Source organism: Aquarana catesbeiana, linkage group LG12 (assembly GCF_042186555.1).
Source record: "Aquarana catesbeiana isolate 2022-GZ linkage group LG12, ASM4218655v1, whole genome shotgun sequence".
NCBI lineage: Eukaryota > Metazoa > Chordata > Amphibia > Anura > Ranidae > Aquarana > Aquarana catesbeiana.
The window spans coordinates 175,032,625-175,057,705 of NC_133335.1; the positions used below are offsets into that span (position 1 = coordinate 175,032,625).

General features: G+C 41.8%; 1 protein-coding gene across 6 annotated transcripts in view; it reads right to left on the reverse strand.

Moving 5' to 3' along the window:
• Window positions 1-25,081, reverse strand: part of TNRC6C (trinucleotide repeat containing adaptor 6C) — a 519,199-nt gene that overhangs the window by 93,588 nt on the left and 400,530 nt on the right. For all 6 annotated transcript variants that reach the window (XM_073606232.1, XM_073606237.1, XM_073606234.1 and 3 more), the window contains one exon: window positions 7,652-7,969. In XM_073606232.1, coding sequence (XP_073462333.1) covers window positions 7,652-7,969 — 318 coding nt within the window. The remainder of the gene's footprint in view (window positions 1-7,651; window positions 7,970-25,081) is intronic.

Below are 25,081 nucleotides of genomic sequence, written 5' to 3' on the forward strand. Positions count from 1 at the left end.
CAGAAAAAATAATGAGCACACCCACCAAGCTCATACTGCAGGAAATGACTGGCCAAATGGAGACCCAATAGCTTTAAGACGTGGGCCAAGGGTGCAACTTCAAAGAGTGAAATTCAACTCGCATTGAGCCGCTCGGGAATTAAGTGCAGGGGGCGCCACAGAGAAGACCTGTAAAAGGTTTTTTGTTTTTTGTTTTTTTTAAAGACAGCAGAGAGGATATTCCAACTAATATCTCTGTGAAATTCAGAGGCAGTGTTAAACTTTTTAGAAAATAAAAAAAAAGGTAAAGCCAGTGTTCACCTTTAAAAGTCAATCTCTACACAAAAACACAATTAAGCATAAATTCGATATTTCAGATTATTTCAGCAGCGCACACAAAGATTACTGCCTGTAGAAAGAATAATCCACATTTATGATCAGTGAAAAGATCCACCGGCAAAACATGAAGCAGGCCAAGCTCTGCTGCACAGTGAATCCTTCTAAGAAAACCCACTGCTGTAGTCTATATTGTCCGCCTTGGCCTTTTTATTTGCAGTCTTGTCAAAATTTCCATCTTTTTTCTGCCTCTTCAGAAGAAGTCGGAAAGTCAACCATTTCCTTCAATAATAAAATCCTTGTGACTAGGACCAACGTAGCAAGTTTGGTGCCAAAAACAAACCAGAAAATCACAAAGCGCTTTCTCTCTCCCCCCCATCCAGTCTTACGAGAAGGAAGGAAGGAAAAAAAATAAAGATCTATGCTTAGCTTGTATCTAAAAATTACCACATAACCTTCTTATAATTGTTGAATAATTCAAGTCTTTTCAACCTTTCCTGTACATAAAATTGCTTTTCATGGTGTCTCTGTGACAGTCAGGAAATGCGTAAAGTTTACGGCTGCATTCACACCTGTCTTTGAACACTTTTCCGGAGTTTTTTTCATGCGTTTTTGCGTGTTTTAGGCATTTTTTTATTAGCCAATAATGAAAACTATTATCTGTTGCATCATTTGTTGCTACGTATTTAAGCTTTTCCATTAGCTTTGATTTCTTCTTTTATTATTCATTTATTATAATGTTTTTTCATTAGGGTAAGGGTTCGAGTTCAGTTTAGGTTAGGATTAGGAGTTGGGGTTATTATATTTATTTTATTATTATACGAATAATAACAAACGAATAAATGTAAAATACACAAATAAAAGTCATAAATAAATTCAATAAAATACTAAGCAACAATAAATATAACATTTTTAAAAAATAAAAAAATTCAACTAAAAACCCTAACCCCCCAAAAATTATTATTATTATTATTATTATTAATAAAGTATTTAATATTTAAAATTTAAGGTTAGAGGTTATTTATTAATTACATATTTATGATGATTTTTAGCTATTTGTGTATTCACATCTATGTATTACTATGTTATACTTTTTTTCATTTGTGCAGAAAATTAACGCGCATTTCCATTCATTTCTATGGGAATACAAACACGCCAAAAACGCTCAAATCTGACCGATTCAAGCAACAAAAAAAAGCTCCAGAACTTGTTTGAACTTCAGCCATTTTGGAGTGGAGATGTGAACCATCTCCATAAGAATAATTGATTTTTTTCCCCCTCCAGCATTTTGGAGCTTCAGGCTTCAAGCTAAAAACCGCTGAGGTGTGAATGGGGACTACGCGTTTCTCTGCGTCTGTGGCCGCTCCACTCATGATGTATTTAGGTTTATAAGGCGTGCTGTCAATGAGCATTAGGCCTCATTCACACTGGCATATTACAGCTACACCCGTGTGAGGGCATTGTTTGCACGCACAGGGATGCACAGGTGTCCCATGCATGCAGCATGCTTCCAGGTGTATTCTGTCTGCATTGGTCATTAGTTTGAGACACTTGAGACCATTCTGAGTACATTGATAGGTACATCTGACCTAGAGCTCAACTTCTGACTGCTACTTGACCTCCTAAGCTTTATCAACCTGCTTCATGCTACTACTGCGTTCCCACTGACTTGCATGTGTTCCGAAGTAGTTCCAGTGCAAACTAGTGTTACCTGGTTGTAATAACCTATTCAAGGCTGAGCAAATACTGGCATCAAATAACAAATACACCTAAATATTTCAACTTTACTAGTGTCAATGAAGATTCCTGGGCCTCAAAAGTAAGCCAGATTTTCACGGACTATGTCATCAAGCTTCAGTAGCACCAATGCAAAATGCTGCCCAAAAAAAAAAAAAAAAAAAAGTGCATGGAAAGGCCAACATATCAATGGAATACTTAAAACGTAACCCCGTTTTTGTTGAGAAAAAAAAAATCCCCCTATGGGTGATCTGTGTACATTGCAATGATTTTAACAAACTTTGTTGCAGATTCCTACCTTTTGTTATTCTGAGAAATAGACGTTTGTCTGTGTCCATGTGCAAAGTGAATCTGTAAGGGAGTGGTTTTCAATCAACTGCTGCACAGGGTTCTAATAAGGAAAGTGGCAGGTGTGATTTCCCTTTGGGAGCATATCACCAAAAATGACTTTTATGTTGCAGGGGATGCCAAAAAAAAAAAATTCTGTTGCATCTTAGTGCAGACTCCTGAGAAAATCAGTAGGGGGCGTTCCGTACACCATCTGTGTACAAATGCCTCCAGATAGCTGTAACTTTCAGTAAAATACAATATGGCTATGTAGATTGAAAAGGAAAGGTCATTTTTATTATCAATTACAATATGACTTTAGTTGCAATAGTATACGCTCTATTATTTTTTTTTTGACAATTTTTTTTTCTCACAAAAGTGGAGTTACCCTTTAAGAAAACCTACATTTGGATTCTTACAGTGATAACAGGTTTATTTTTTTTAAAAAAACAAGGCTTTACACTTAGCTCCTCTGTGCAAGGGTTTTGCACAGAGTGGCCCAAATCCTCCTTTTCTGGGGTCCCCCTGGGGCGCTCCTGGCTCCCCCTTCTTGAGTGCCCCACGGAGAGTCGCATTCCATGGGGGCACTCGTGCGGGCGCACTCCCGAATCCTGCTGCTGTGTCCATTGACACAGACAGCATGACTCGGCCCGCCATTCCCCCCCCCCCCCGCGTCACTGGATTTGATTGACAACAGCGGGAGCCAATGGCTGCTGCTATCAATCTATCCAATGAGCACCTGGAGCTGCTGTGCTCGTCTTCATCTCTGGAACGATCAGGTTCCAGTAAGAAAAAGGGGGGTTCTGGGAAGGGGGAGGGTGCTGCACTAACAAAAGTTTTTTTTTTTACCTTAATGCATAGACTTTTAACACCCTTTGCCTACAATATATTTGCACTATGTTGTTGGAACTCAGCACTGTCCTGTAGATATAAAATACTTAAAGTGATTGTAAAGTCTCGCTTTTAAAAAAAAATACAAAAATAGACAACAAACATGTTATACTTAGCTGCTCTATGCAGTTGGTTTTGCACAGAGCAGCCCTGATCCTCCTCTTCTCGGGTCCCTCTTCTATGATCCTGGCCCCTCCCTCCTGTTGAGCGTCCCCACAGCAAGCAGCTTGCTATGGGGGCACCTGAGCTGAGTCACAGCTCCCTGTGTCTATTCAGACATGGAGCAGTGACCTGGCCCCGCCCCCTCTCTCTCCTCTGATTGGCTGAATGATTGACAGCAGTGTGAGCCGAGTTGGGGGGGGGGGGGGGGGTTGGGGAGTCCCGGGCAGCTTAGACACTCCTGCAACACTGCTGGATAAAGACGGGCTCGGGTAAGTATAGCTGCACACAGAATGTTTTTTATCTTATCTTAATGCATAAAGATAAAAAAAAAAAAAAAACACTTCTTCCTTTTACAATCCCTTTAATTTACAGTTATTAAATAAAAATCGGTAATTTATAGTATATGGTTTTTCCACCAGACACTGTAGAGCAAAGCTGTGTATGTGCAAGCCACTGCCTTACAGTCTTCTACACTGCTAGGCCCTTGGCCAAACCAAAGTCAGAAGAACGCTGGGTTCAGTCTGAAGTGTGTTTCTTTTCTTGGGAGTAGACGAATTTCCTTTGTTCTAGTTGCAGTGTAACAAAAGATTTAATCAGGCACTGCAGGATGACTGCACATACAGTGCCTTGAGAAAATATTCTCCCCTCCTCTATTCTTTCCTGTTTGTTTGTTTTTCATTACAACCTGGAATTAAAGAGGAGCTCCAGACTCCATCAGGAAAAAAATAAAAGTAAGCAGTTACAAATACTGTAGCTACTTGACTTTTAATATTAGGACACATACCTGTACACAAATAAGGCGGTGACGTCACCCCAGTCAATTTTTAAATTGGCTCTCCGCTGCTGCTGCCATTTTGGGTATGGGAACCAGCCAGTTCCCTACTGCGCATAGCACGCTGTGATTTGTGAATAGCCTGGTGGGGGAAGGGCCGAAACTCCGGATGATTTCACCGTGGCGAACTCACCCGGAAATTGGAGCGGGTACCTGTCAAAACCAGGTACCCCCCCGAAAAGGTGCCAAATGTGGCAGCAGAGGGGGTGGCAGAGGGGGTGGCAAATAAGCGGAGCTTACACTTCTGGGTGGAGCTCCACTTTAAGGCCTCATACACACTGGACATTTTTAATGCTGCTTCTAGGGACACATGGAGTTTGTTTTTTTTTCCTGCTGATAAATGCCCCTGAATGTTAGCCTATGAGTCCATGCACACATAGGCCTTTAGAGGCAGGGGTATTTACAGACAGAAAAACGTTTGAACCGTGTAAACATGCCTTAATGCTACATGCATTTAGCACTTGAGTGCTAATTTCTATTATTGCCAATTAAATGAATTTACGACCAAGCGGTTGATGCACAAGCGTTTTTTTCTGTGAAAACGCCGCTGCCATAAGGAAAGGCGTTTAGGAGAGATAGGACAAATGTCCAGCGAGGCCTAAAATGTATTTTAGAGGGCTCTGTATCAAGTAATGTACACAACATGCTTACAACTTTGAAGATGCAAAATATTTTATTAATTGTGACACAAAAAACAGTTAGGATTAAAAAAAAAAAATAAAACACACACACACCTTGTTCACAAGACCCCCTTTGCTATGAATTCCTTACATAGAAAAAGTAGTAATAAGATAAAAGACCCATGCAGTACAGGCACAGCCCCACGGCATAATGAAAGAAAGAAAGGAAAAAAAAAAAAAAAAAAAAAAAAAAAAAAAAAAAAAAAAAAAAAGAAAAAAAATTTGCCTTGAGTTTTTGGGATTTAAACCAGCCAAATAGACTGAAATTTGTCTGGTTCAGCATTAACCGGCCAAATTGTGATCCATATACGGGCAGACTGGTTGATCTATCGATTAACTTCAGCACAACCTGCCTGAGGCTTTTTGTCATTCAATCACTGCCTGTGGCTATAGATGCCAGTAGTGACCATTGTAAACAGAAGGCTGGGAAGCCTCCCACCATCAGAATACAATAGTGAGGTGGTTCCCCCGTCAACAGTCAAGTCATGGAATCGAGCAATTTACTTTCCTTCAGCCAGGAAAGAAAATTGTATAATGTATGGCCTGCCCTAGGTTTACTTAAATTATAGACTGGAATGTAGGTAAACAGATTTGGGAGGCAGATCAGATTATAATCCCTCATAATCCTTAAACTATCAAATTTCACAGAATTAACCAGGAAACCAGTCTTAGGTTATGTAATATATTAATTGGTAACATACCAAGCAAGAATTAATAGTATTAGTTACAGAAAACCTCTGTTCCATGAAAACTTTAAAGCGAACAAAAGATTCAAACAGGAGGCTGTAGCTCTCCGACAAACGATCACGCTGCATTCTGGCAAAGCCTGCAACCTTCCCTAGTTACAGATTTCAATTTCACCAACATCAGCAGTTAGTAAGACTATACAAGCTGCACAGTCCTCCCCCTCGTCTTCCTACCATATTAACCACCATGCATTAATTCATGACCATGTCAGCAGATGAAATGAAATACTAACAAAACAGCAAAACACAGCAGCATTTTAAAAATCTATTTAAAAAATACAACAGAACGAAATGTAACAACTTTAATTTTTGATACATGCACAGGCAAACAGTTCTAATCTGAGGCAGAGCATGGGAGCCTACAGAAAATAAAACTAGCTTTAATGTAATATAAGCACATTTAACAAACTACAACCCGTAGTTAAAGTGTTACTAAACCCAGGCACCTGCATTCACTATATCTGGTCTCTCCCAGTACACAAAACATGGGCATGCAATTATTTTAGTAAATATAAATGGCTAAATACCTTTTCTCATCAGCAGTATATAGCAGTCTTGTGACTTCTATCAGTGTCTGGTTAAAGATTGTAGGTTTTCATTCTCCTCTGACTGTCTTATAAGGCTGCACAACTCATGATTCTGGTGATCACATGCACCCTTCCAGAAAAACAAAAAACCACCCCTAACATGTTTCGTTACTTCTAACTTGATCACAGGGGATGGCTGCACCGTACAGCAATTGAGCTTAAATATCCCGCTCCACCCCTTTCAGGGCAATCAACATATCATGATGCAAACACTGGGGGTTATTTACTAAAGGCAAATCCACTTTGCACTACAAGTGCACTTGGAGGTGCAGTCACTGTAGATCTGAGGGGGACATGCAAGGAAAATAAAAAACAGTATTTTAGCTTGCACGTGATTGGATGGTAAAATCACCAGAGCTTCCCTTCATTTCTGATCTACCCCTCAGATTTAAAGCAACTGCACCTCCAAATGCACTTTCAGTCCACTTTCAAGTGCACTTGTGCAAAGTGGATTTGCCTTTTGTAAATAACCCCCAATATGTTGACTGCCCTGAAAGGAGTGGTGCGGGATATTTAAGCTCAGTTGCTGTGCCGTGCAGCTATCTCCTGTGATCAAGTTAGAAGTAACGAAACATGTTAGGGGTGTGGCTACACAGCAACTGACACTGAGAGTGTAATCTGAGAGTGCGAGCGAGGAGGGGTTGGAGACGCAGCATGCAGGCAACACATACCAAAGGCGACTTGTTTTTATTTGTGATGTAAGCGCATTGTTTTTTCTTTAAAATAGTTACCCAAGAGATTTTTACACCATTGGAGGCTTTGTGTTGATTTTCAATCTACATGTGGAGAGCTGTCATCCATTTGAATCTGAGGAGATCAGGTTGATCATCTGCATAAAGCTTAAAGTGATTAAATTAAACATGCGATTGAAATCTACAATCTGGTGAGCCTCATTCTATAGGGGTGTAGATTGGCACTTGTGCACTTTGGTGAAGGGTCTACGGTGTTCAAAATGTTCCACTTTATAAAGAGTTGCACTATTTTCACAATTGATTCTTTGATATTTCAATTAACCAATTTATTTATGATGGACATTTTTGATTTTATTATGGACACTTGAATATTTTTTTATTGTTCTATTGCAGTACTGTGATTGTGTAGATTGACACTACATTGTTTTTCACCCTTTGTTTTATTAATTAGAAAGGAAAAACACTACAAGTGAATACCTGAAAGGTGTGCGTTTACTGTGCCTTTGCCTGCAATTTTATAGAGTGGTGACAGGGTCTCTTAAAGCCTTTCACTAGATCAATACTTGTCTACATAAAGGAAAAAAAGAGGCCTCCACTACAAGCCTAACTTCACAGCTAAGCCTCCCAATCATCCCATTTATTTCCACATTCAAAACACCATTTAACAAAGTAAAGACCTTACCAGAGTGTGTCTTTGTGGGGTGGTGAGCTCCACCAGCCCCTTGCTGTGGAGGTGGGCTTGCCCCAGTTTGCCCAGTATCCTGTCCTGTATTAGCACTGGTCAATGTCCCAGCAGGCAGTGGCTGTCCTCTCTTCAGAAGTTGCTTCTGTTCTTGCTGGCGGAAACGTGGAGGCACCTCACGTGGCAGATAACGGGAGGCCGCTGTTTGCTGGCCATTGGCAGATGCACGCTTGCCATTGCTATTTGGGACAGTGCTGGTGGAAGTACTGGGCGTGGCAGTTTGGGGCTGGTTGGAACTGATCTTGACTGGATCTGGCACTTTAAAAAGAAAAACAGAAAAACATGTTAGTGAACATCTAAATTAGGTAAGTTTTAATTAAAAAAACAAAAAAAACAAAAAAAACAAAAAAAAAAGAAACAAACAACATTCTCTATATTTTGAGTATTAAAGCTGAACTATGGGAATATTCTGTAAAGCACATTTACATTGGTTTAGCTTGGCACAATGCAAGTATGCATATCTCATACCTAAATGGAGAACTGGAGAAGCTGGAAATCACTGCAGTAGATGGCACTACTACAGCGAGAGCCGCAATCTTTCAGAATCCTGTGCCAAGCACCTTCCTCTCTACACATGGACCATAGGTGCCGTCATCTGCCATTCAAAGAATGCCCTGTATTTTTTCAATGAATACAAGCCATTTTATGATTAGACAAGATGGAGAGGATGGGCAGTGTTGTCACAATTTCCATCCCATCCAATCGGAAAACATCTTGTTTATTAGAAAAAAAAAAATGAAATAAAAAATAAAAAAGTTAAAATTCAAATGGTATTCTGTTAATGGCAGCAGTGACAAGCAAGCCCCCTGATTTTTAGCTTTTTAGCACCCTATGAGTTATGGGATTTTAATACTTACGAGCCAAGCCAGATCAAAGTATGTACAGTACATGATACAGAGAATTCCTGGAGTTCAGTTTTCAAATACATTGTATTGTATTGAACATTATATCCTATAATATTCTGCTATATGTAATGGTGAATGTAAAAGAGTAAGAAGCAAGAAACAAGAATAGCTGTCTGTTCCCCGCCGCGCGCCGTCACATACAGCCCCTCCCCTTTGTCCGGGGAACTTTGATAGACAGATCACCCATCCCAGGATTAGACGGGTGATCTGTCTATAAAAGTGCCCGGACAAAGAGGAGGGGCTGTATGTGACGGCACGCGGCGGGGAACACGCAGCTATTGAAATGAAAGTGGTTATGTTCCCGGCGCTCTAACCAACCAGGCGGCGGCAGCGGCTCTCCTTTCTTCCCCTGCGCTGGCTGGCTGGCTGCACTGGGGACACAGGCTGGCTGGCTGCATCTGACGGGCACTGGTGAGGCTGTATTGATCTCTTGTATCATGTCCCTAGTCTCTGACCATCTCCTGTACCATGTCCCCAGTCTGACCATCTCTTGTATAAAAATATTTTTTTAAAAATAAGTTTTGGTCATTTTTGGTATCGGTATTGGGCTTAGTGTATTTTTCATTTTTGGTATCGGTTTTGGCACCAAAAAACCCATTTGGTGCAACCCCTAGAAAATAGGGGTATACACATATATATTCTCAAAACAGCCATATCCACTGTAAAGTAAAATTATAAAATTATATATATATATATATATATATATATATATATATATATATATATATATATATATATATATATATATATATATATATATATATATACACACATACATACATACATACATACATACATACATACACACACACACACACACACACACACACACACCACACATACAGTATCTCACAAAAGTGAGTGCACCCCTCACATTTTAGTAAATATTTTATTCTATCTTTTCATGTGACAACACTGAAGAAATGACACTTTGCTATAATGTAAAGTAGTGAGTGTACAGCTTGTATAACAGTGTAAATCTGCTGTCCCCTCAAAATAACTCAACACACAGCCATTAATGTCTAAACTGCTGGCAACAAAAGTGAGTACACCCCTAAGTGAAAATGTCCAAATTGGGCCCAAAGTGTCAATATTTTGTGTGGCCACCATGCAGAGCAATTTGATGCAGTGTGCGGTGTATGGTCTGAGCACTGGCAGGCTGACCCCCCCCATCCCTTCAACCTCTGCAGCAATGCTGGCAGCACTCATATGTCTATTTCCCAAAGACAACCTCTGGATATGACGCTGAGCATGTGCACTCAACTTCTTTGGTTCATCCATGGCGAGGCCTGTTCTGAGTGGAACCTGTCCTTTTAAACCGCTGTATGGTCTTGGTCACCGTGCTGCAGCTCAGTTGCAGGGTCTCGGCAATCTTCTTATAGCCAGGCCAGTGATGGCAAACCTTGGCAACCCAGATGTTTTGAAACTACATTTCCCATGATTCTCATGCACTCTGCAGTGTAGGTGAGCATTATGGGAAATGTAGTTCTAAACATCTGGGGTGCCAAGGTTCGCCATCACTGGGCTAGGCCATCTTTATGTAGAGCAACAATTTTTTTTTCAGATCCTCAAAGAGATCTTTGCCATGAGGTGCCATGTTGAACTTCCAGTGACCAGTATGAGAGAGTGAGAGCGATAACACCAAATTTAACACACCTGTTCCCCATTCATACCCGAGACCTCGTAACACTAACGAGTCACATTAAACCGGGGAGGGAAAATGGCTAATTGGGCCCCATTTGGACATTTTCACTTAGGGGTGTACTCACTTTTGTTGCCAGCGGTTTAGACATTAATGGCTGAGTGATGAGTTATTTTGAGGGGGGCAGCAAATTATAACATTTACAAAAATGTGAGGGGAGTACTCAATTTGTGCGAGAGTGTCTCTCTTGCTCTCTATGTATTGTATTAAACACTTGCACGCACAACAAACACTGCTCTATATGGATAATATCTTTAAAACAAAACCTCTTCTAATTACCAATGTATCTCACATATACACTATAATACAAGTAGACAGATATTTGCAGTACCGTATATACTCGAGTATAAGTCGGAGTTTTCAGCCCCTTTTTTGGGGCTGAAAGTGCCCCCCTCGACTTATACTCGAGTCACCGCCGTCTGTCTACATGATCAGCGTGTCATGCAGGCAGACGGCGGCTAGCGCGTACTACATACCACTCGTCAGCTTCTCACTGTTCCAAAGCCGTGCCTCCTTCTCGTCTAGGCAGTCAGTGTACAGCCTATCACAGACATTCTCTCATCCTCGCCCGTGGTATGAGGATGAGAGAATGTCCGTGATAGGCTGACTGCTGACTTCTGGGAAATGGAGTTTTCTACCTATCACGAACGAGGAGGCGGCACGGCTTTTGAACAGTGAATGGCCGCCGAATAGTAAATAGCACACGCTGATCGGTGCAGAGCGGCACACGGAGGCACACACATGACACATATGCACAGGACACAGGTACATGACACATATGCACAGGACACAGGTACATGACACATATGCACAGGACACAGGTACATGACACATATGCACAGGACACAGGTACAGGACACATATGCACAGGACACAGGTACATGACACATATGCACAGGACACAGGTACATGACACATATGCACAGGACACAGGTACAGGACACATATGCACAGGACACAGGTACAGGACACATATGCACAGGACACAGGTACAGGACACATATGCACAGGACACACGGAGGTATACAGCTACAGATGGGCGTTGTTGACCCTCTTTTTCCACTTGCAGTAGATGCTGCATTTCTCGCCCTTGTCTTATACTCGGATCGACTTATACTCAAGTATATACGGTATGTTATTAGGGCAAGGACAGATGTACGGCAAAATGAGTCTATTATTAAATCATAAGGCCTGTTTAAAAGAAAAAAGATACACCACTGACCCCAGAAAAGGAGAGCGTGCTCACCGTGCATTCCCAGCACAGTGACTAAGTTGTCAAGCACAGCTTTTGATCATTCTTTATAGTTGTTGCCCAATGTGACAACCAACGTTCACATGATCGCAAAAGCCCTTGACGGGATTGTCTGTTGACAGACTGTTGTCCTAAAATCTAACCGTTAGTACGCTCCTTTTGACAATTGTTGTCCAACTTTCGGCCAACAAATGTTGGATGGCAGGCTAGTAAATTTTCGTCGGAGAACAGTTTGACGTCAGATTTTCGTATGGTCAGTACACAAATTCGTCAAACAAAAGCCGAAAGTACAAAACAGGCATGTTTGGAATCAATGCTCAAACATGAAATTAGCAGAAGGGGCCCAAAGGGTGGCACTCAAGAGCTGAAATTTCTTGTAGTACGTCACTAGGTTCGTGTTTGTTGTACGACAATTGTGTACCATTAGTATGCAAGATAAGATCCTGGCACACGCCCTTAAGACCAAAAATCAGATGCTAGGTTGGCCAACAATCGCGTCACGTGTACGAGGCTTTAGACAGAGTTGTGAGACAGGTTTGTAAGGATGCAATCCCTAAATGTGGTTCATTCTTTGGGGGTGGAGTTGGCTTTGTTTTCTGTCATGCTATGTTGAGCATGGGACAGCAAGCCTTGGTTCACGCTATAAACTGCATGTGAAACACACAGGAACTGCACCGCATTCCATTTCATTTCACACACAATTCAGTGATGTGCGATTTATCCAATTCATTTTTAATGGGCTCAAATCACACCACATCGCGTGCATGCACCAATTTTGGACCCGCACTGCAACTGGATCACATGGTACTTTTGTAGCATGTGATCTGATGCAGGCAAACACTGCGTTTTGACCTGCATTTAGGGTGTCGTTAAGATTACAGTGACACCCGCTGCAGATCGCAAGGGCAGTACGATTTGAATATGGTGCGGGAAACCTGCATGGATCATGGGGTTTCCTGCACCTCAGTGTGGCTAGGTGCCATAGACAAATATGGGAGTGCTGGGAGGTAGGGGTGGTGTTATTGTGGAGGGTGGTAACTGAGAACAGAATTCATGAACACAAATAGTCTACAAGGAGACCATCAGAACCAGAGTGTAATATAATAAGGTTGGTTTGAATCAAGAAGTGGTGGAGTGCACGAAATGTAATCTTTTCTATGAAAAATTGGTTGGTGCTCTTATGTTACAGATGGGTTATGCTACAATACAGGATAGGTGTTCAAAGTGTCTGGTTAGATCCAAATCTTTCACTAGCAATTCGGGGTAAATTTAGATCCTCTTGATGTGTGTCATCAATTGTTGCAAGTTATTTTTGTGCCGCTTCTCAGGACAGCAAGTAAGGTATGAAAACTTCAGCTGAAGGAAACATCAAGCTAACTAGCTGCTAAATCATGATAATTAGTGGTGTGAACACTTTCTAAAATAAAGCACAACTAAAAAGGGTTGTAAACCCTCAAGGTTTTTCACCTTAATGCAGTCTATAAGCTTTTTTGAGCATAAGCATTTTTTTTTCTTCCAAAACCCTCCCCTCAGCTAATTTCTCCTCCTTTTGTGTGGTTTCAATCTTTTTTTGAGCTTTTTCACATGTTTGTGCGTTTTTGGGCACTTAGGAGTCTTTGAGCTCGAAAGCTCGTCTCAAAAACGTGTTTGGTGGGGGTTCTGCCTGTAAACCTCTGAAAAAGCCATAGTGTGGCTAAAATGAAAGCTCAAAAAAGCTCAAAAGCCTGTAGGAGGCGCTTCTTTGAGATGCAGTGTGCATGAGTCCTAAGGCCCCTTTCACACGAGGCGGACTCCGCTTCCACAGAGTCCGCCGGCTCAGCGGGAGATCAGTCCGTTGATCTCCACTGAGCTGGCAGATGACAGGTCCCTCTCTGCTCACTGAGCGGGGAGGGGCTTGTCAGGTGCCGCTGCTGCCTATGGAGGGATCGGATGAAAACGGACAGCATGTCCGTTATTATCAGATCTCACCCGATCCGCCAGCGACGGACCTGGACGTAGGGCCATCCGTCTGCTCTTAGCGGATCGGACCGGGTCGGATGTCAGCGGACATGTCTCCGCTGACATCCGTCGCTCCATAGGCTAACGTGGAGCGCCCATTCAGGTCCTGCTGTCAAAACTGACAGGTGGACCTGAATGGTCCGATCGTGTGAAAGGGGCCTTACTCTATTAGGTACAGAGCTTTCTAAAAGTAATGCCTTATAAAATAAAAAAAAAAATATATATATATATATATACACACACACACTAATGGGCTACAGATCCACAAATGGACCACTACCTCTGGTGTGTGTATTGATTGCTCTCAGGGCAGGAAAGAAAAGAGTTGCGACTGAAGTATGTGAAGAATTCTTGCACCTACGCAGAGACAGTCATCCACACTGTAAGAAGAAACAAGGACCATTTTGTGTCTTGTAGTTTCCAATCAAGGTCCTCCATTGATACAGTTACATTTCTCCAAGCACAATATACAGAAAGAGATTACTGGTGCATAATAAAAAAATTATTATGATCATCTTCTTCATATCCAGTGCAGAGTGTGCAAATAGGGAAAGCTGAACTTTGAGCTATAGTGCCCTTATAAGAAAAAGATATACAGTATATGTGCCTCTGTACTGTTCCTTAAGCAATATAAATAAGAAAAGCTTCCCACAAATGCAAGGGACATGAGCAGCATGGAACCCTTTGGAAAAGTATGCGGAGCAGTAATGTCTTTCATATTAGCCGAAGCAGACATGCAGACAGTCAAGGAAATCAATAATGCATGAATGATCTTCTGTGACTTGGGGCAAATACAGGGTTTCCTTAGCTTGTGGGACTACAAATCATTCCTTCGGTCTTTTATTTTGAAAAATATACCAGACATTCAGATCTACAAAATACCGGTATATATGCAAAATCACCAATACCAAAGTCTGATTATATGCGATTACTGAAAGGAATGTATAGTGAATTATTTTCCTTCTTTTTCATTGTGTTGACATATACCACAATTCCTCAGCAAAATAACTGCAATAATTAAACTAGACTAATCCTACAAATGTACTCTAGTGGGATTAGCACAACTAACCAACTGCCTTTCCAAATCCATGTACCGTATTTATCGGCGTATAACACGCACCCCAAGTTTAGGAGGGAAGTTTAAAGAAAAAAATAAAAACTGAAAAAAAAAACAACTTGCATTTAAATGCCCATTAAATGTCTTATCAGTGTCCATCTGCAGCCTTGCCCATGATTGCAGAATGATCAGTGTAATTTGCAGCCTTGCCCAGTCTCACTGCAGCACGATCGTTTAAAATTAGCATTGCCAAGTAGGGATGAGCTCCGGCGTGTTCGCATGGCGCACGTGCCGAGCCCGCCAGGAAGTCGGCACGGCGCAGCGCTAATCACAAGCAGTGAGACATTTCCTGATCTCTGCAGCCGCACATCGGGAAATGTCTCACTGCTTGTGATTAGCGCTGCCCCGTGCCGACTTCCTGGCGGGCTCGGCACGTGCGCCATGCGAACACGCCGGAGCTCATCCCTATTGCCAAGATACACAGAGCCGGATGTCCTATCTACTCGGCTTCTCTCGGGTCCTCTCGCAGTCCCGCCCAGTCCCGCCCCTTGGCCCGGCTCCTATGATGGACATAACACAGGTCCAATGGCGGGACTGGGCGTGACTGCGAGCCGAGCCAAGCCTAGTACACAGTACATTCGACTATGTGTATTTTGGCGGTGCTCGCTCCTCTCCCCTCACAGACAGCGGGGAACGGCGTATAATGCGCACCCGCGATTTTCCCCTGACTTTAAGGGGAAAAGAGTGCGTGTTATACGCCGATAAATACAGTAGTTACATAGTAGGTGAGGTTGAAAAAAGACACAAGTCCAACCTGTGTGTGTGATTATATGTCAGTATTACATTGTATATCCCTGTATGTTGTGGTCATTCAGGTGCTTATCTAATAGTTATTTTAAACGATCGATGTCCGCCGCTGAGACCACCGCCTGTGGAAGGGAATTCCACATCTGTGCCGCCCTTACAGTAAAGAACCCTCTACGTAGTTTAAGGTTAAACCTCTTTTCTTCTAATTTTAATGAGTGATCACGAGTCTTATTAAACTACCTTCCACAAAAAAGTTTCCTCTCAAGCGTCTCTTCTCCATAGAGAGAATAAGTTCAGTGCTCGCAAACTTTCCTCATAACTAATGTCTTCCAGACCCTTTATTAGCTTAGTTGCCCTTCTTTGTACTCGCTCCATTTCCAGTACATCCTTCCTGAGGACTGGTGCCCAGAACTGGACAGCATACTCTAGGTGCGGCCGGACCAGAGTCTTGTAGAGTGGGAGAATTATCGATTTATCTCTGGAGTTGATCCCTTTTTTAATGCATGCCAATATTCTGTTTGCTTTGTTAGCAGCAGCTTGGCATTGCATGCCATTGCAGAGCCTATCATCTACTAGGACCCCCAGGTCCTTTTCCATCCTAGATTCCCCCAGAGGTTCTTCCCCCAGTGTATAGATTGCATTCCTATTTTTGCCACCCAAATGCATTAGTTTACATTTTTCTACATTAAACCTCATGTGCCATGTAGTTGCCCACCCCATTAAATTTGTTCAGATCTTCTTGCAAGGTTTCTACATCGACTGCAAGCACAGAGATTGAACTGTTTACCCCATCCTCCAGGTCGTTAATGAACAAATTAAATAGGATTGGTCCCAGCACAGAACCCTGGGGGACCCCACTACCCACCTCTGACCATTCCGAGTACTCCCCATTTATCACCACCCTCTGAACTCGCCCTTGTAGCCAGGTTTCAATCCATGTACTCACCCTATGGTCCATGCCAATGGACCTTATTTTGTACAGTAAAAGTTTATGGGGAACTGTGTCAATTGTATATAGTCCCTTATCCCCTCCAAGAGCTTGCATACTATTGATGTTAGGCTAACTGGTCTAATTCCCAGGGATGTATTTTGGGCCCTTTTTAAATATTGATGCTACATTGGCTTTTCTCCAATCAGCTGGTACCATTCCAGTCAGTAGACTGTCAGTAAAAATTAGTAACAATGGTCTGGCAATTACTTGACTGAGTTGAGTTCCCCAAGTACCCTCGGGTGCAAGCGAGCCGCTCCCGGAGACTTATTAATCTTAAGTTTCCCCAAGTCTAATTCTAATGTCCTTTGTTAGCCATGAGGGTGCTTCCTGTGATGTGTCACGAGGATAAAACACTGCAGTTTTGGTTAATGAAGCCCCCCCGATTACCTCATGAAGACTGAGGAGAATAAATTCAATACCTTCACCATCTCCCCATCCTTTGTAACCAGATGTCCTTCCTCATTCTTTATGGGGCCAATATGGTCTGTCCTTTTTTTTTACTGTTTACATACTTAAAGAATTTCTTGGGATTTTTTTTGCTCTCCTCCGCTATGTGTCTTTCATGTTCAATCTTAGCCATCCTAACTGCACCCTTACATTTCTTTCTTTATAAAGTCTGAATGCTGATAAGCCCTCAACCTTGTATTTTTTGAAGGCCTCCTCTTTTGCTTTTATATGCATTTTTACATTGGAGTTAAAGTGGTTGTATACCTTTTTTTTTTTTTTTTTTTTTTATTTTTACCTACAGGTAAGCTTATTCATTTGACCTACAGGTAAACTTTATTATATCTCCTAAACCTGTACAGTTTAGGAGATAATCACTTTGCATGCAGCCGCTGACGTCAGCAGCGCATGCGCTGTGAATGCCCGGCTGAAGGTCCGGCATGTGCGCGGGAGTGACGTCATCGCGGCTCCAGCCACTCACAGTGCCAGAGCCGTGAACCCGGAAGGCACGCCGAGGACAAAATGTCAGCTCCCTTGGTGTGGACCGGCCTGCGATACAGGGACCTCGCTCTAAGGTAAATATTTCATAGTGAGCTAGTATGCGATGCATACTAGCTCATTATCCTTTTGCCTTACAGGGTTTTTTTTTTTTTCTGAGTGTATACAACCACTTTAAGTAGTAAGCATTATATTAACCTGAGGGATCTGAGTGACAAATTGTTTTTTTATGTCCTCAGAAGAGGATTGCACATTTTAATGTAAACAATGATCTACTGCCAAGTAAAGGGATATTTCACAAATACATTCCACAGAAGCCTATAAATATTTTGTTAGGCATCCAAGCTCTCTCAGCCTAGGTTCACACATATGCAGGTCGGAGAACCCGTGCTAATCACATGCGTTTCGAGACCCACAGGCACAATACACTACTCTTTTTGCAGACGTGTAGGGGTGTCAATTCTTAATGACATGCGTTTTTGTAAAAATAAATAAAAATAAAAAAAAAAGTTTTTTATGCATTTCCCACAGGCACAGCAGTCCATTCAAATAAATGGGCTGCTGTGTCCGCACAAACGCTGTACGCAGGACCTGCACAGATGTAAACCTAGCTTAGGGCTAGGTTCACACCTGTACAGTTTATTGCTAATTTTCAGAAGCAAAGATTGATTGATCGAATTGATTTAACATGGTTTCCATTAACATATATGCAGTTTTTTGGGTTCATAGACTTAAATGGAAGTGCATCAAAAATGCATGTACATTAGGGCTGAAACAACTAATCGATTAATCGACAACCAATCGATTATGAAATTAATCGATTACTATTTTCATAATCGATTAATCGGCCAGTAACATAATGGGGTTAAAAAAAACCTAAAATGAGCCCTTTATAGTACAAAAAAAAGCAAATAATCGCTACTGTAAATATTACTTTCACAGTTCAACACTAAAAAAAATTAACCCCTTACAGTAGTGATTATCTGCATTTTTGTACTATAAAGGGCTAATTTTAGTTTTTTTCACCCCATTATGTTACTAAACATCTTAAGCCTGGTTCACATCTATGTGTTTCTTTGGTGCTTTTTGCAGAAACGCACTACAGTTCATTTACATGGTTTCCTATGTGACATGTTCATGCAAAACGGTGCTTTTTTGGTTCAATATACTTCAATAGAGAAGCTGCAGAAAAGCATGTAATGCGTTTTTGCAGCAATATGTGTTTTTTAATCTGCCCAACAACAAATTGGCCACAAAAAAAAATGCAAAAACGCATGAAAAAAATCACGTGCACAAAAATCAAAACGCACAGCAAAAAGCACTGCAGAAACAGATGAAAAGCAAACTGCATAGGTGTGTACTGAGCCTTATGTTGGCCACACGGATCAATTTTCAGACGAGAATATTCATATGAAAAATCTTTGTACATTCACTGAATGAAAGTACGTTCTTAAAATTACATTTTTTTTGAAGGAAGACATTGTTTTTGTTTTTAATAAAAAAATTTGATTACTGAGTCTGATGATATTTACCAGATTCACCCTTTAATAGTATATACAGTATATCTCTCCTCTAAGGGCCCTTTCACACTGGAGCGGTTTGCAGGCACTATTGCGCTAATAATAGTGCCTGCAAACCGACCCAAAAGTGCCGCTGCCCGAGGGGCTTTCACACTGGAGCGGTGCTATAGCAGGACGGGAAAAAAGTCCTGCTAGCAGCATCTTCGGAGCGGTGAAGGAGTGGTGTGTATACCGCTCCTTCACCGCTCCTGCCCATTGAAATCAATGGGACAGCGCGGCTATACCGCCAGCAAAGCGCCTCTGCAGAGGTGCTTTGCGGTGGTTTTTAACCCTCGGCCACTAGCAGTCGAATACCGACGGTAAAGCGCCGCTTACAATAGCGGCGCTTTACCGCCGACGCCGCCCCAGTATGAAAGGGCCCTAATAGTGTATATATATATATATATATATATATATATATATATATATATATATATATATATATATATATATATATATATATCCTCTAATAGTTTATACAGTATATCTCTTCTGTCTGTTATTCTCAGATTCTCAGAGTGGATTCGATATTTTGCACCCTAACCATATAGTTGGTTATTTATATTTACCACTGCATAGAGACAGTTGAGAATAAAATTACCTTTTTTTAAAACTGTACACATTAACTAAATTAAACACCACACTTTTTTAAAGGTTATTTACCGAATAATTGATTGATTGAAACAATAAATCGGCCAACTAATCGATTATGAAAAGAATAGTTAGTTGCAGCCCTAATGTACATGCATTTTTGGTAGGTTTTTGCTTAACATCCAGTCTCCCCCTCGTACAAAAAAAAAAAATATTAAGTATGAACGCACATCAAAAACGTGCTTGAAAACAGACGGTAAACACGCTGCAAAAACGCACCGAAAAACGAATGAAGAGCACATGCACAGGTGTGAAACTACATACAAAAAGTGAGTCACTTTTCCTTGGCTGTTTTTTGTGACAGGAGTGAACCTAGCCTAAGGTCCCATGCAAGGGAAATGTTTGCCGGGGTGTTCTGTGCATCCATGTGCAGGCAGTCCTATTCATGTCAACTGGAATGCAGCAGCTGCACAGACAGCCATTATTTCCAATTTGACAGTCATTAGGTGCACGGCTCCAAATGCAGACACCCACAGTTACAGCACTTGTCCCACACTAGTGGGAAATTGGGAGCAGCAGCTGTGCTCATGCAGCCACTTGGGGTTTTACACATACCAAGGAAAACTAAAAAAAAAAAAACTTTGCTTGTCAAGGTAGCACACCCTGTCAATCTTGCCTATTAAAAGTCACTGGGACAATGCTGCAACTGCGAGCCAAACACTTTGATCACAGTTGAGGCATGGGTAATACCAATAAAAAAAAATAAAGCAAGCATACAGGAAGCTGTGGTAATCAGCTGTGGTAAACCTCCTGAACGTCTGCAAGTTGCTCTACAATAGACTGCTTTTCAGAGGGGTGGTACAGACTGCTACACGTGTAAACTTAGCCTTAAGATGCACAGTCCTATCTATCTCTATTTAGAGTTAACAAACATTTAAAATGTTTAATATGGGCCCGATTCCCACCTATGCATTTTTAGTGCTTTTTACAGTCCATTTACAATGGTTTCATATGGAACACTTTCTGTGGTGCAAATCTTCAACATTCACACCAAGGCATTTTTAGTGCATCAGGTCTAACCGTTTGAAGTATAAAAATTAAGAACAAAATATCATTAACTGTAAATAAGAGGTACTTGCTCTACAGAAAAAGCTTAAATAAGCCTCTGCTGGTGATTAAAACAGTGTCCCAACTGGGACATCATTAGAAAACCATTCAAACTTTGGACAAAATGGTAAAGAGATACTAAACCCATTTGTACATTTGACAGGTGGTGAAAAATGGCAACATCATGGTTCACATAAACCATCACTTGAAGGAGTCTAAATTCCTTTTTTTTTTTTAGACCTTCTTTAGCACAGTCATGTGATCCTTTTCAAGTTCCTTTGCAACTCAATGGCCACATACAGTGCCTTGAAAAAGTATTCATACCCCCTTGAAATTTTCCACATTTTGTTATGTTACAACCAAAACCGTAAAATGTATTTTATGTGATAGACCAACACAGTGGGACATAATTGTGCAGTGGAAGGAAAACGATAAATGGGTTTTCAAAATCTTTTACAAATATGTGAAAAGTGTGGCGTGCATTTGTATTCAGCCCCTCCCACCCCCCTGAGTCAATGCTTTGCAGAACCACCTTTCATTGCAATTACATCCCTTTTAGGGATGTCTCTACCAGCTTTGCACATCTGGAGAGTGAAATTTCTGCCCATTCTTCTTTGCAAAATAGCTCAAGCTCTGTCAGATTGGATGGAGCTTGTCTAAGAACAGCAATTTTCAAGTCTTGTTACAGATTCTCAATACGATTTAGGTCTGGACTTTGATCTAAACCATTCCATTGTAGCTCTGGCTGAATGTTTAGGGTCGTCCTGCTAGAAGGTGAACCTCAGCCCCAGTCTCTAGTCCTTTGCAGACTCGATCAGGTTTTCTTCTAAGATTGCCCTGTATTTGGCTTCATCCATCTTCCCATCAACTCTGACCAGCTTCTCTGTCCCTGCTGAAGAAAAGCATCCCCACAACATGATGTTGCCACCACCATGGTGTGTTCAGGGTGATGTGCAGTTTTCTCCCACACATAGCGCTTTGGTTTTAGGCCAAAAAGTTCAATTTTGGTCTCATCTGACCAGAGCACCTTCTTCCGCACGTTTGCTTTGTCCCCCACATGGCATCTCGCAAACTGTAAAACGGGACTTCTTATGGTTTTCTTCTTGCCGCTCTTCCATAAAGGTCAGATTTGTTGAGTGCACGAGTAATAGTTGTCCTGTGGACAGATTCTCCCACCTGAGCTGTGGATCTCTGCAGCTCCTCCAGAGTTACCATGGACCTCTTGGCTGCTTCTCCAATTACTGCTCTCCTTGCCCAGCCTGTCAATTTAGGTGGTCGGCCACGTCTTGGTAGATTTGCAGTTGTGCCATACTCTCTCCATTTTCACATGATGGATTGAAGCTTGGGTTATTTATTTATTTATTTTTTATAACCTAACCCTGCTTTAAACTTCTCCACAACTTTATTCCTGACCTGTCTGCTGTGTTCCTTGGTCTTCGGGATGCCGTTTGTTCACTAGGGTTCTCTAACAAACCTCTGAGGGCTTCACAGAACAGCTGTAATTTTACTGAAAATAAATCCACACAGGTGGACTCTATTTACTAATAAGGAGACTTCTGAGGGCAATTGGTTCCACTCGATTTTAGTTAGGGGTATTGGAGTAAAGTGGGCTGAATAAAAATGCATGCTACACTTTTCAGATATTTGTAAAAAATATAAAAAAAATGTAAATTTAAAACCATTTATCATTTTCCTTCCACTTAATTATGTGCCACTTTGTGTTGCTCTATCACATAAAATCCCAATAAAATACATTTGTTTTTGGTTGTAACATAGCAACATTTCAAGGGGTATGAATACTTTTTCAAGGCACTGTATGAGTGACACATCCTGCATGCATCACTGCACAATCCTGTACGATGCCTGGGGCCACACAGAGCTGACTGGCATGCTGGTGGTCACATGACTATTTAAAAAAACTGATCTACAGATCAGTAACATTAGCTTAAAAAACCCACATCATTAGCATTTGCTTTGTTTATTGCCATTTACACAAAGACGAAATTCTTTATTCTCTTCTCAGCCACCCCACAAGACACATGTATAGTGGTTTGGGGCGGCTCCAGAATTATGATGGACAGCTGAATTCTTCTTGTCAGCCGCCCCATGTGACACACCTTAATGTGCACTTCTGCTAGTAGGAAGTGCTCTATTGTCAATCATGGTTCTGCACAATACTGTAGTAGTATCAAATGGGGCGACTGACAAGGAGAAGCTGCTGTCATTCAAAGTTCGGTAGCCACCCCCCAAACTGCAGGTGTGCCACATGGGGCAGTTGAGATATATCATTTACATTTTTTTCAAAGAATGTTATTTATATTTTTATCACTTTTATTTTCAACATGTGACTGGCTGAGGAGAGCTCAGCTGTCAATCACAATGCTGAAGCTGGGAGGAAGTGCAAGGCTTCCCAATGCTGAAAGTGGAGGAGAATGCACTGAGAGAGTTGCAACCCAAAAGCCTGAGGATAGGCCAGGAATAGTGTTACCACCCTGATTAAGGAAGCAATATGCACTGGCAGGATCACCAAGTAATGAATCTACTAATATATGTTTTAAACAAATGTTTACCACACAGTTAGAAAAAAAAAAAAATAGTATTAGAGCCAAAAAAAAGAAAAATACATTTTTGGGTTTAATGACGCCTTAAGGAGGATATGTGATGATCACAACAGACAAATTTGCCAAACAGGAAAAATAGTTCCTGAAACTGCAAGCTTAAAGCCCCTTTCACACGATCGGAGCGTTTGGGTCCGCCTGTCAGTTTTGACGGCGGACCTGAACGGGCACTCCATGTTAGCCTATGGAGCGACAGATGTCAGCGGAGACCTGTCCGCTGACATCCGACCCCGTCCGATCCGCTAAAAGCAGACGGATGGCCCTACGTCCAGATCCATCGCTGGCGGATCGGATCGGGTGAGCAGAGAGGGACCTGTCATCCGCCGACTCAGCGGAGATCAACGGACTGATCTCCTGCTGAGCCGGCGGACCGAGGCGGACTCCGTGGAAACGGAGTCCGCCTCGTGTGAATGAGGCCTACCTTTATAATGCATGAAAGGAAGTCCGAAAGGCAAGGTTTTAAAAACCTTGTTTCTTGTAATATACAATTATAAATGGGGCAGTTGTTTTTACTCATTATGTACACACAACTGTTAGCAGTTTTTCACAATAACTCCAGAAATTCAGCCACTTTGGAAAATGTTTCCAGGGGTTAAGAAAGTAAAACAAAGTGCATGCCACCTCAATGACTTCTCTTTATCAGGGGGTCTTCAAACTGGCGGCCCTCCAGCTGTTGCAAAACTACAAGTCCCATAAGGCATTGCAATTCTGACAGTTGCAAGCATGACTCCCACAGGCAGAGGCATAATGGGAGTTGTAGTTTTGCAACAGCTGGAGGGTCGCCAATTTGAGACCCACAATCTACATATTTACAGAGCACCAGGAGAAGAGCTACTGTTATACTTCCGGCACTACTGCTGGACCTTTTGGTCTCAGCTCCAATCGCTGCAAAGTTGCATGTGGCCGCTGTGCCCGTCCCTCCAATCCCCCTGCCCAATGACATGCTTGTTTTGTATTATGTGAACTCATTCACAATTTACAAAAAGGCTCCTGTGAAAGAGCAGCAGAGGGGAGTGGTGTGTCTGAGAAGCACCTCTCCTGTCTGTGTAGTGAAGCAATAGCTATACTATCAGAGCTCCATAAAACTAAGATGGCTAAGATTTAATACTTTATGGCTGGGTTCACATCAACACAAATGATTTTTGTTTGTAAACTGAATACAGTTTATTGAGATATGTGTAAACTAGAAGTCTAGAGGCTGTAGCTCATGGGAGATGGGATTGAAGGCGGTGGCATGCATTTATACAAGGGAAAGAGGGAAAAAAAAAAAAAAAAAGCACCCAACAATATGCTACCTTGCTGCCAGTTAGATAGAGAATAAATGCACTAGAGATCCCTCTAGTGACCAACCTACAAATCTCCATTATTAGCATAACAGTCTGTAACAAACATTTAAAAGCAAGGAAAAAAGTAAACAATGCAGTTTTTAATGCACCACACACTCACCAAACTTTAATATTGTGATGAAGGCTCTGACACTGTAAGAATATAGGAGAATGTGACAGTCCTGAACCTCACATTAACCCTAAGGCCCCTTTCACACTGGGGCATCGGCGCTTTACCGTCGTTTTTGCGGGGGGTTTTCGTCCACTAGCACTTTTAACCCCCGCTAGAGGCAGAAAAAGGGTTAAAATGACCCGCAAAGCACCACTTTGCCGGCGGTGCCCATTCAGTTCAATGGGCAAGAGCAGTATATACACTGTTCCAAAGATGCTGCTTGCAGGATTTTTTTTAACGTCCTTCTAGCCCATCGCCTCCGTGTGAAATCCCTCCGGCTTTCACACTGAGACTGCAGGGGAGCCGCTTTACAGGCACTATTTTTAGCCCAAAAGCACCTGAAA